At 27.6% G+C, this 12,880-nt stretch overlaps 1 protein-coding gene across 1 annotated transcript in view; it reads right to left on the bottom strand.

The window, feature by feature from the left end:
• LOC100199662 (tyrosine-protein kinase SYK-like) overlaps positions 1-12,880 on the bottom strand; it is a 47,591-nt gene that overhangs the window by 1,510 nt on the left and 33,201 nt on the right. The window contains 4 exon segments of the mRNA NM_001309782.1: positions 2,588-2,700; positions 9,919-10,059; positions 10,191-10,340; positions 10,447-10,635. Of these exon segments, the coding sequence (NP_001296711.1) occupies positions 2,588-2,700; positions 9,919-10,059; positions 10,191-10,340; positions 10,447-10,635 (593 nt within the window).

Raw genomic sequence — 12,880 nt, 5'->3', positions numbered from 1 at the left:
GAACTTATGGGGAGTGCTTGTACGACGTGTGTATGCAAATAATCGTCAGTTTCAGACCGTGCCCGAACTAAAAATGGCGATTTTGAAAGCTTGGGATGAAATTGAAGTCCAGTTGCTTGAGAATCTGATCAGAAGCATGCCGAATCGCATTTTTGAGGTTATTAAGAACAGTGGTGGCTATATCGGTTATTAGAAAAAAAACCTGCGCCTTAGTTTTCCTTCTTCATGGTTATAGGTCGTACTGCGGTTATAATTATGAAACGCACGTAAAATCAATTTTAGGCCATAGCTGGCTGTAAGTAAAACAAAAATGATTATAACACATGTACTTTTTCTACTCTTACTTATCCATAAGAAGTAGCATTAATACTATTTGTTTATTCGTTGTGGAAAACATGGACTAAGAGAAATGGGGGATGCGGCTATAATTATGAAACGCACTGTATATACTACCAACCCTCAGAATCAGGAAAGATGAGGTCGACAATAATTTGCCGACCTCAATCTTTTAGAGGTTGGCATCAGGTTGGCAAAAATAATTTGATACAAAGGTCTTACCATAAAACATAGAAACGAGGTCAGCAATTTTTTGCCAACCTCAAACAATTTCAGGTCGGCAGTTAGGTCGGCATTGCCGAATGCCAACCCTAATTCCAAGGGTTGATACTACAGAGCACAGTGTATATACAAATAATTTCAAGTGAAGTCTTTAAAATAGGGTTCAATATTATTAAAAGAACAAAGCAATAAAAAAAGAAACATGTTTATGCATTGTATATTTTAACTTACAGACGTTTGTACACAACATTATATAAGTGGATTTTTTACATTTGCATATTAAATTTCTATTAATAATAATTACTAATAATTTTATTATAATTGTAATTTATTTTAATGTAATTTTTATGCTTATGTGTTTTTTTTTAAGAAAAAATTGTGGTTTTCAAATATACTTTTTAAAAATTGCTATGCAATAATGCTAAGCAAAATAGTGAAGATTATTTAGAGTATCTGCTTTTTTTTACAAAGCAGATCATAAAGTTTGACAAAGATGTTCTGCTCAAAAGTATAAATGTGCAGCTCTCCATTTTGAGACAGGTAAGCTACAAAAAAGTTATTTTAAATTCAGATATTCCTTAGAGACATTTTTTTAACATAGCTCTCAAATTCCGTCAAAACATAAACTAACAACTTGCTGTGACTGCTTGAGACAACAGCAGTGGCTGATTAACAAAACATCTTTTTATTATTAATATATTTATTACTACATTTACTATTACTTTGTTGATTTTACTGATTCAACTTTCTAACAATGATACTAGCTTGCTGCTTAGCTGATTAACTTGCTGTTTTATGGAACAAGCATCACTTTTTCCATAACACAAAACTCAATCAAATCATATCAAATTTACTGTTTTAGCTCCTGATAATGATGATTCCTTTTGCTGTAACTTAATACTTAATGGTCTTTTCTGCAAAAAAATTTTTTATTCATATGGATTATTTTCCTTGAACTTAGGTTTGTTTAAATTCACTACTATTTTCTTGTTTAAAATTTATTAATGGCTGCTCAAAGAATAAGAATTTTCAGTCACGACTAACTAGTTAAAAATTTGTGTTGGAAAGGGAAGGGGTGATTCTGTGATAAGTAATGCTTAAGTATGCAGAAAAAAAGGGAAGGGGGATTGGTTATGTATGTTATGTATGCTCCTTTTCTTGAATTCTCAAAAATTTGAACGACAGAGGCCACAGAATTAAACAGAATTTGAAACATTTGAAACAAATTTGAAACATTTGAAACACTCAATTTAAATTTTGTTTTGGAATTGACAATGATGAACCTCTTCTGAATTTCAATTACTGCACTTCAAACAAGTTAAGTCATAAAATTGTTGGATTCAATGAAGTTAAATCTCTCCTTGAAAAGCTTGATCTTAACAAATCAGTGGGATAGGACAAAATATGTTGATACCCTCTTAATAATAGTGCGATGACTGAGCATTAACATTAACAATAATATATCAAAAGTCACTTGACTAAGAATGTATTTCACTTGCATGGCTTGAGGCTACCCTAATTCTATTGTTCAAAAATGGTAACACTGTTAAGACTGCAAATTACAGACCAATTAGTCAAACACCATAGACCAATTTGTCAAACAAAGTTTTAAAAAAAGTTGTCATGGATGAAACAATGACTTCCTGAATTATAACAATTAAAACTAATAAAAAAACTGCAATCAAAGATAAGTTGTCAATGTTTCTTTAACAACAGAATTGCAAACATATGGAACTTGTTACCATATGAAGTAGTAGATTCAATATCTACAAATGAGTTTAAAGCAAAAACATATTTACTATAGGTAGTTATCTTCTTTTGAACAGCATTAAAAGTTTTAAAAGTCTTGCTGTGTTTTAAAATAATAATACTGATATTTAAAATAAATAACAATTCTCATTATGCAATAAATAACTTATAAAACAAAAAATTACTATTAAGAATGTCAATTGTCATTGTGTCCAATATTAAAAATAAATTATAAAATAAAAGCAAGGTGAATAAAACAAAAATTAAAAAAATTTCTTACTTAGTTTCCCAACATTTTAACATCAATGTGTACACTGCATCTGAACAAATATCAGGCTTTGGAAGACGATAACCACTCTCTAGCTTTTCTACTATAACGGGTCCTCTCATACCCTAAATATGGTAATTAATAGGTGTTAAAGAATGTGTTACTTTTCTGGTACTGCTAAAGTGTAAAGATTTACTTCACATTAGTACACAAGTGTGGGCATGTTCTAAAAATTGTAGTGAATTTTATATTTTGATAAAAATAGATGTTTAAGTTGGTCTTTTTATTTAGCCAAGGCTTATTATTTGTTTGTATTTTTATATAACCAGGTATGTTGTTTTTGCAAGCACTGCTTTTTAATTTCTTATTGTTCATAGAAAAGTTCCCTTACCCAAGTTAGGTATAAGAGCATTATTTTTTTTAATATAATTTTTATTTTTGTGACAGTGGTTTTTCCTAGTTTTTAGACTTTCCTAAAAATTTGAAACTGTCAAATTTAGGATGACAATAAGTACATAAAAAGCGTAATTAAAAAAAAAACTTTTACTGCTTTTGTATTTTGTTATTTTTTATAGCTTGTTACTTTGCTTAGTTTAGTGTTTTTTGTTGTCTTCATCCGTTGTGTGATTGTTCAGTTGAATTAATGTTTTCTGCTTAATTGTTTTTGTATTTATGCTTTTTATTTATGAATTGTTGTTATTGAGGTTTTTTGTTATTTTTGTTTTGATACATTTTTAAAAGAAATAAAGTGTAATTTTTTTATTATTTTATTTTTAAGTAATGTTTTTAATTATTATTATTGTTTTGTTATTTTTGCTTATATTATTTTTTATCGCTAATAATATCGCTTAATATTGCTTATATTATATTTTATTTTTAATTTTATTGTTGTTATTATTATTATTGTTATTATGTTAATATTATGTACTTCTGTTATTATTATAATTATTATTATCATTTTTATTATTTTTTATTGTTATTAATAATGTTTATAAATATAAAAATCAGCGTTTTAGGTGTTTACTGAATGTAAATACAAACAGTAATACTACTAATAGCATAACTATTATACTATTTGAATATACTAATAGCATTACATACTATTTGTAAATATCCTTTAAATAACTTTTTTCAGAATATTGTTATATATATGTGTGTGTGTATATATATATATATATATATATATATATATATATATATATATATATATATATATATATATATATATACAACAATATTCTGAAAAAAGTTATTTAAAGTATATTTACAAATAGTAATGCTATTAGTAATATATATAGTCACAGAAATAAGTATCCAAACAAAACATTTTATTGTGAAAAAAAAAACTTTGTCTTACTTTAATACTTTTAATTTTACTTACTAATTATTCTTAAATTTCACTTAAAATTAAAGTGATTTAAATATTTGTACTTTTACTCTTACTTTTACTTTTATAAGTATAATTTATAATATTATTATTTATTTATGCTATATTTTATTAATGCTTTTATTATATACTTACATTAACACTTAGCTTAATGCTTTTTGTGGCAGTGTAGACTGCAACATAGTTGACTGATAATCATTTCTATTGTACATTTGATCAATTAACCTATGGTCCAACCACCTGTAAGAGATAAATCTACAAATGTTGAGTAGTTAGTCTCTTCTCTCTGGTATAATAAAAAATGCTAAAAAAGCTAGTGTTGCTTGGGAATTCCATCATGCATTACTTAATTTAGGTATTTTCCGAAATTTAATCACGATTTTATATAGCAAAAAATTAATCAACGGTAATTAACTTGCTTTGCTAAAATTTAACCATTCCCGAAGGTCTGTTAAAACTTCAACGAAAAATAATTATCTGAACATGTTATTTTGTAAATGAAGTTTTGAAATTGATTATTAGAAAAAGTTTTTAAATTAATAGTTTTAGAAATATTGTTGTTTTACAATGAGTAATTTTTAATAATTGACTGATATTTTTTAAAATTCATTTGATTTACCATTGATATCATCAAGTATGGGAATTAAAATCAAGGAATGGTCCCAACTCAGCGCAATTTGGTTATTGACTTGTTCAATAACCAAATTGCGGACAAATGAAGGGACTGGAATGGCATTAGGAAACATCAGCGATCTGATTAAAAAGTAAAATATGTTTGGATATGTGCAAAATCAGCCAAGATCTAAAGCTAAGTGTAAAACAACATCAAGAATAGATCAACAAATTGTCAAGATAGTGCAAAAACACCGCTTTTTATCAGCACCAAAAGTGTCAAGCCTCCTTGAGAAAGATTTAGGGTTACAAGTGAGCTCATGTACTATTCGAAATCAATTGAAAGAAAGTGGATTCAAAGCAAAAGTTCCACCCAAGAAACCATTCCTTTCCAAAAATCCATCAAAAACGAAGACATTTGCTAAAAAAATATGTAAATATGCCAGTATCATTCTGGAGGAAAGTTTTGCTGACAGACGATTTAAAACTTAATCTTTTGAAGTCCAAAGGAGCTCAAAAAAGTATGGTGAAAAATTCACACTCAGTTGTATTCGAGGCACTAAAATTAGTGGAGGCAATGCTATGGTATGGGGATTGATGGTTTGGAATGGAACGGGAAAACTGGAGTTTATTGATGGAATTATGGACACTGAGGTTTATGTTAACATTCTCAATTATAATCTTCTGGCTTTAACTAAAAAACTGCGATTAGGAAAACATTTTATCTTCCAACAAGACAATGACCCTAAACATTCATCAAAGAAAGCAAAAGAGTTTTTAATCCAAAAGCAAATTGAGTTACTTGAATGGCCAGTGCAAAGTCCAGATCTCAATCTAATTGAATATCTCTAGGCTATTCTAGATAAAAATGTGGCATATGATGTCTAAAAAGAAAAGAAGAGCTAAAGATCATGCTCCAAGAAGCTTGGGCTGATATCGACTCAGATATCAAAAAAAGAAGTTAGTTGAATCGATGCCATGTCAACTTGCAGAAGTCATAAAAGCTAAAGGGAGTTCAACTCAACTTGTTTATCCGCGCAGCAGCCTTGTTCGTCAAGGTTCGTGTTTCGGAGTTATAGAGTTGAAAGAGGGTTATAACCACTATTAAGTAGCCTCCTCATCTGTAGTGGCCTTCCCGGCCTTGGGGAGGTGAATAACAAAAAAAAAAACAAAAAAAAAACACAATATTAAAAAGACATAAAAATAATTTGCAGTGGAGTACTGCTACATCGACTGAGAGTTTGAGATATAGCAGCAATCTTTTCATTCATTATTCTTTGTTTTATTCTTTGTTTTCTTCTTCTTTTTCTGAAAAAGCCGTCCCAATTTAGATAAGCAAAAAAAGTGAGCAAATGCTCACATAAATATGCTATAGTATGTATGCATTTATATATATATATATATATATATATATATATATATATATATATATATATATATATATATATATATATATATATATATATATAATAATAATAATTAGAGATTAAAGTGCCATTATTTACAACAATCACAATATTGATGAAGTAATTCAGAAGCACTAAAACAAGTTGGCTATGAGTTTGAAAAAGCGTTTATAAAAAGTTCATATTTTAGTCTTTTTTTAAATGTTTCTAAAGAGGTTGATTTTAAAGTGTTCATAGATAAACCATTCCAAATTCGAGGTGCAGTCATACAAAAAGAATTTGAGCCCAGAGAAGTTTTTTGTTGACAACGTGTAAGTTGGCAACTGTCTAATGATCTAGTTTTTTGTTTTGAAGTTCGGACTTCTAGGAGTTCAAATAAATATGCAGGAGATTTAGATAATGAAATTTTATATGTGATAACAGATATCTTATAGATTATTCTTTGATTTATTGGTAACCAATGAAGAGATTTCAGCAATATTTCTGAATTTAAATGAATAGGAGAATGGAAAACGAGTCAAGATAAGCTATTTTGAATTCGTTAGAGTTTTTTAATATTTTTTTGATAAGTACCAGATAAAAGACTGTTACAATAGTCAAGCTGAGTGTTAACAATGCCACATGCAATTGTATTTGCAGCTTCTTTAGTCAGACATGGACGAATGTGGCGAAGTCCACGAATATGGTAATTGCAGGATTTAATAGTGTTGTTTATGTGCTTGTCCATAGAGAGTGATGAATCTAGGGTGACGCCAAGGATTTTTACTGAATTTATCGTAGTTAGTGATGTTCCAGAAATAACAATTTTTTGAATCATTTTTATGCTTGGTAATTTGTTTTCTAGATCCAAATAAAACAGCTTCTGTTTTATTTGGGTTGAGCAGAAGTCCATTTTCTAGAAATATATATATATATATATATATATATATATATATATATATATATATATATATATATATATATATATATATATATATATATATATATATACATATATATATATAGGGCTCGAAATAACGAACTTTTTTGTTCCGGACAATTACAGATATAGGTTTTATCAGACATGTCCGATTAATACTCAAGATTGGCCAACATGTCAGAAAAACCTAAAGAAATGCGATTAAACACCATTCCTAACGACGCTTAAAATATTTTGTGTCTGCCGTGGCCAAGTTGTTTGTAAAAAATGTTTCAATGCGCTAAAAATAAAAATAAAATTTTAAAGACAACATAAAGCGTGTGTATGAATTAAATATGAAAGTAGAAAAACAACTAAAAAAAAGTACTCCTCAATTTTTATTTTGAACCAAGTAATAATTTTAATACAATAATATAAGAAGATCAAACATTAAAAAAAAAATATTTATTTCTTTGGGAATCTAATAATATTTCGAGCTTTTGCTTTAGTGGTACCCATAAGCTTGCGCACAGTATAAGAATCAAAACTATTTGATGCTTTTTTATTGATATTTTAATACCTTTAATGTTTCTGCAAAGCTTCTTTGCTTTTTTTATTTTTCTTTTAATAACAGCCCGGTACTTTTCAATAACTCTCAATTCTGGGCAGTTTGGAGGATTTTCTGTTTTAGGCACCAATTTCACATTATTCTTTTTATAACATTCCATAGCTAGTTTACAATAATGAATTAAAGCTAAATCAGGCCAGAACACAGGTCTGTTATTGTGTGATTTAACGAAAGGTAAAAGGCATTTTTGTAAATATTCTTTAACATATATTTGACCAGAAAGAGTGGACTGAGAAATATAAGGTACTGATTTTTTGCCACAACTGCAAATAGCTTGCCAAATCAAAGCTTTTTTAGCCAACTTGTCATGTTTTGTGTATTTAAATTTCTTATCTGCTTTTCCTCTATATTTGGCAATATAATAAACAGCACCAGGAATTTGTTGATGATCGTATTTGATATAAGTTTCATTGTCTTCAATAATACAGAAATTTTTAGAAATAAAATTGTCATACAACTTTCTGCCGCGGGTTCTTGCACTTTTTTGTTGAGTTTCAGGACAGTTAGGCACTTTTTGTACTTTGAAAGCATGAAAACCATGTTTGTTTCTAACTTTGGCAACAAAACTATGAGAAAATCCATATATTTTTGTGCGTTCCCTTAGTGAAAGGCTTGGGTTATTCTTAAAACTGTAAAACAGTTTTCTAACTAGTTTTACATCTTTAAAACCTTCCTTTCTTCCACCACCAGGTCTGCGTTTGATTGGTTTTGTTTGAGAAAAACTTTGAATAACACGACTAACGGTGTATGGATGTATTTGCAACGATTTTGCTATCAAATTGTGGCTACTATTAGGATTTTGTAAATATTTGTGCATAATTTTTTCTCTTAGGTCTTCTTCTTTTGTCATTTTTAAAACTAATTTCAAGTTAAATCCAAAAACTAACATATTTTTTTGAAACCACAACACGTTGTAAACAAAATACAGAACAATTAAAAAGATTTTAATACAACCACTAAAAAAGACGTGCTTATTCTTTCACATTTATTTCGTGTACACACTTTATTTAAAAAAAGAAAATCGTAAAGAAAAGAAAAAAAAAATCTAAGCTCAAAAAACTAAAACTTGAAAAGGAAAATATATTTATATAACGTTTTTTTAAAATTACTATACTAAGCAAAATGCTTTGTGAGTTATTATAAATTATAAATATTTTAAATACATAAATTATTAGGTTTATAAAGTAACAAATTAATTCTGCTTACAATGATTACAATTACCCTAATTTATTTAAATTATCAAAGTGTATTATACGTAATTAAATTTATAAAAATATGTAATTTTTAGTAACTCTTTTTAAACTTTTTCTACGATTACTTTTATAAACACATAAAATACTAGTTTCTATAAGCATTAAAAAAACCATTACGTTAAAATTTTTATAAAATAATTTTAAAGGGGTTTTAAAAGCTAAAATATTAGTCTGAAATTTACAAAAACCATTGGACAAAAAATAAAATAAGTACTGAAATAAAAATTTAAAATAATAATTAATTGCAACATTGGAATACAAATGACAAAATCCGGGCTGCTTAATTCAAAAAAATTTAATGCTTAGGCATCTTTTTAAAAAAAAATCAACTCAAAAAAATGGCGTATTTTATTAATGTAAAATTTTCTGCTGTTTATAAAAAAAAAAAAACTTAAAAAAATAAAGTTTATATGCAATCCTTAATTTATTAATAATTTTGAAACATGTATATATATATATATGTATATAAATAATAAATATATATATATATATACATGTATATATATATATATATATATATATATATATATATATATATATATATATATATATATATATATATATATATATATATATATATGTATATAAATAATAAATATATATCAGGTCTTGTGACAAAACATCAGGCGTAAAGCATTTTACTTACCTGAAGAGCGATTTAACACCGCTCACCATTGTGACAAAATTTTAAATTACAAAAACATAACATATGCTAATTATTAACAAATATAGTAAATTTAGATAAAAAAAAATTAAGCTTGAATTTTTAAAAAACAAATTTTTAATTGAAAAATCAAAATAATTAAAATATTCTGAATTTAGTTTTATAAGTTTTATAAATTTAGTTTAATAAGTTTTATAAATTTAGTTTTATAAGTTACATTTATTCCGATATTAGAAATACAGCAACAACTGGCAAAAAAAAAAACACTACATAAAAAACTTTACTTTAAATGAACTTAGCTTGACTCTTAAAAATTTAGTTGTTTTGTTTCTACATATAATGATTGATTTTATCACTTGACAGGTGCAGCATTTATTAAAAGCATGTACGCTTAAAATAAGCTAGCCTATAAACAAATTATATTTCTCATATTCAACCATGTAATACTCAAAAAAACCAAGAATGAATGAATAACAAAAAAATTTATCATCTGACCTGGTATGGTTTACCTCCATAAGAAACTGCTTCCCACATTGTTATTCCATAACTCCAAACATCTCCTTTGCTTGAAAATTTATGATAGTATATACATTCTGGAGCATACCATTTTAATGGCCATTTACCAGCTCGTTCAGCCTAAAATAACATTTTAAAATTTGTAAAATGACTTCATAAACTAAGTGTAATAAACAAAGAAAAAAAAACTACAATAAAATTATGTGAAAGTTTTTTTATTCTAAAGCACTTTTATCTAACATAATTCATACCCGATAATACTCATTTCCAACGCCCATTGCTCTAGACATTCCAAAATCTGATATTTTAACAAAATTTTCCGATACTACTAAAACATTTCTTGCAGCTAAGTCACGATGAACAAAATGTTGACTCTCAAGGTAGTTCATCCCTTCATCAACCTATTTTTAAAAGATTTATTTATAAATTAGCCAATTGCAATAATTAACTTATTTAAATTCATTTAACTTAACAATTATTAACTTGAAAGCTTAAAATGAAACTTACCTGCAACATGAGAACAAGAATATCAAGCACATTCATATTTCTATTTTTTTTCAAGAATTTGTGTAATGGACCCTGTGGAGCTAACTCCATCACAAGCATAAATCCTGGTGATTGAGTGACTCCTATCAGTCTAACTATGTTGGGATGATCCAGTTTTGACATTATTTCGGCTTCTTTAACAATTTCAGACTAAAATTTTTATAAAATACTTTAAATTCTATATTAATAGATTTTAAATATATATATATATATATATATATATATATATATATATATATATATATATATATATATATATATATATATATATATATATATATATATATATATATATGTGTGTGTGTGTGTGTGTGTACATATATATATATATATATATATATATATATATATATATATATATATATATATATATATATATATATATATATATATATATATATATATATATATATATATATATATATATATATATATATACACAGACATCGGCGCCGATAAAATTTACTGCTTTGCAACAAAAAAAGTTTTAAACTTAAAAAATGTTTTAAGTAATATTTTAACTTTATTATAAATTCAGTGATTAGTAACAATAGGAGTTTTCAAAGATTCTTACAGTAATAAAAAAATATAATGCTGGCGCCTATTCAGTGATTTCTTGACATTCAATTTCATTGAGAGTTGCACCTTCTTCAAGAATGTAATCAGTCTTGTCATTTATGTCCATCAGCACACTATTAGTATACAAAAACACCAGCTTTTCAACTCTCTCATTCGTAATATGATTTCTTAGTCGCGAATGAATAAATTGAAAGGTCGACCGAGCTCTTTCTGCTGTAGCCGATGAGCAGATCATTTCGTTAATAGGCTTAGCAATTTCGTAAAGAGCAGGATATTTATCGCGACCGATAACGTTCCAATAATTTCGCTCGTTTACCTTGAATATTGTTTCCTTTCTTTTCTTAGGCACCGCAGCCATTTCTCCTATAAAAGCAATCAATTCATCCTCAGCAGCGCCTGCAATTTCAGATTTGATCTTTTTGGCGAATTCAACTGTAGCAGTGATAAAATCGGTTTTATCTTTATTCAAATATAAACCATCTGCAGCATTTTTGGGCGTTAATATGAAAGCAATTCCAATACCCGGTGTAAAGAGAAAATCGAGGCGAGATTGTACTTTTTGTTGTATGTCTTTATCGCCCATATATGATAGAAACTATGTCCTTCACTACCAAATTGTCTCCATGAGCTCTGCATCCGCTAGCCGAGATGTGTGGATATTTCTCCTCGATGATCCTCCACGCTGATTGCATAACAGGAGCGTTGTCGCTTATGAAGCTGGTAAATTTTTGTGAGCCAATCTCAATAACTTGTAAGATTGCCGTAGCAATTGCAGATGAATTATGAATGATTCCGGATATTTTTATTGACGTGTAAAAAAAGGCTTCTGATCGGGCTTTAATACAAAAATTCACTATGTGATCGCCTCTTATGTTCCTCCAGCCATCAGACATCAGTGTTAAGTTTGTTTCAGAATTCAAAATTTCATTAACAGAAGTAGAACATTTTGTGTATTGTTTATCAAGCAGAGATCCTGATAAGGCTTTAACATTCGGGATGACAGATGCATACAATGGATTGAGCGACTTAACGAAATCCTTAAAGGCCTCCGATTCGACTAAACGAAATGATATACCCGTACGGTAAAAGAAATTAGCAAGCTTCATGTCGATATCATTTTTGAGCTCTTCATTAATTAGTGGATGTACACGCTGCGTCGGTGAATCAGACATAGACAGAAGTTGCTGAGAATCATTCATTAGATGTGACGATTCATAATTACGTTTAGAAAACAATCTTTTTTCCTTGACAATGGCAGGGTTTGGACAGGTTGATCTTTTATGCGCTGCTAGGGGTTCCTTCGACCATTGAACTGTTTTGTTACATGCTAAACAAGTGCCAGAACGCTTCTCTCGATCAAGATTTGTCAAATAATTCGAAATTTTGATATTTTCCATTTTGAACATTTTAAATGACGAAAATACATGATTTCTTGATTCTAAATCACTTTAAATTGTAGTAAGAAACACTTACAAAAGTTTACATCGATTGATTATATGTAGCTTGAACCAAAAAGAAACAGATAAGTAATGAAAAACTTGTAAAAAGTAAAAAATTATGCAAAAATAACTTCAGACATTTGATTCAGATAATTTGAATTTTTCTTTTCCGTTGAAGTGTCTGCGCAGACACATTTTCCGAACCCTATATATATATATATATATATATATATATATATATATATATATATATATATATATATATATATATATATATATATATATATATATATACAGTGCTCGAAATGGAGAAAAGAAAGTAGCGGAACGGTATTAGTTAAATTAAGAATACCATCATAACAATAATTATTGTTATA

The sequence above is a fragment of the Hydra vulgaris genome, chromosome 07, assembly GCF_038396675.1.
Source record: "Hydra vulgaris chromosome 07, alternate assembly HydraT2T_AEP".
NCBI classification, from domain to species: domain Eukaryota; kingdom Metazoa; phylum Cnidaria; class Hydrozoa; order Anthoathecata; family Hydridae; genus Hydra; species Hydra vulgaris.
Note: the sequence above shows the minus strand (reverse complement) of the source record. Positions and strands in the feature narration are given on the sequence as shown.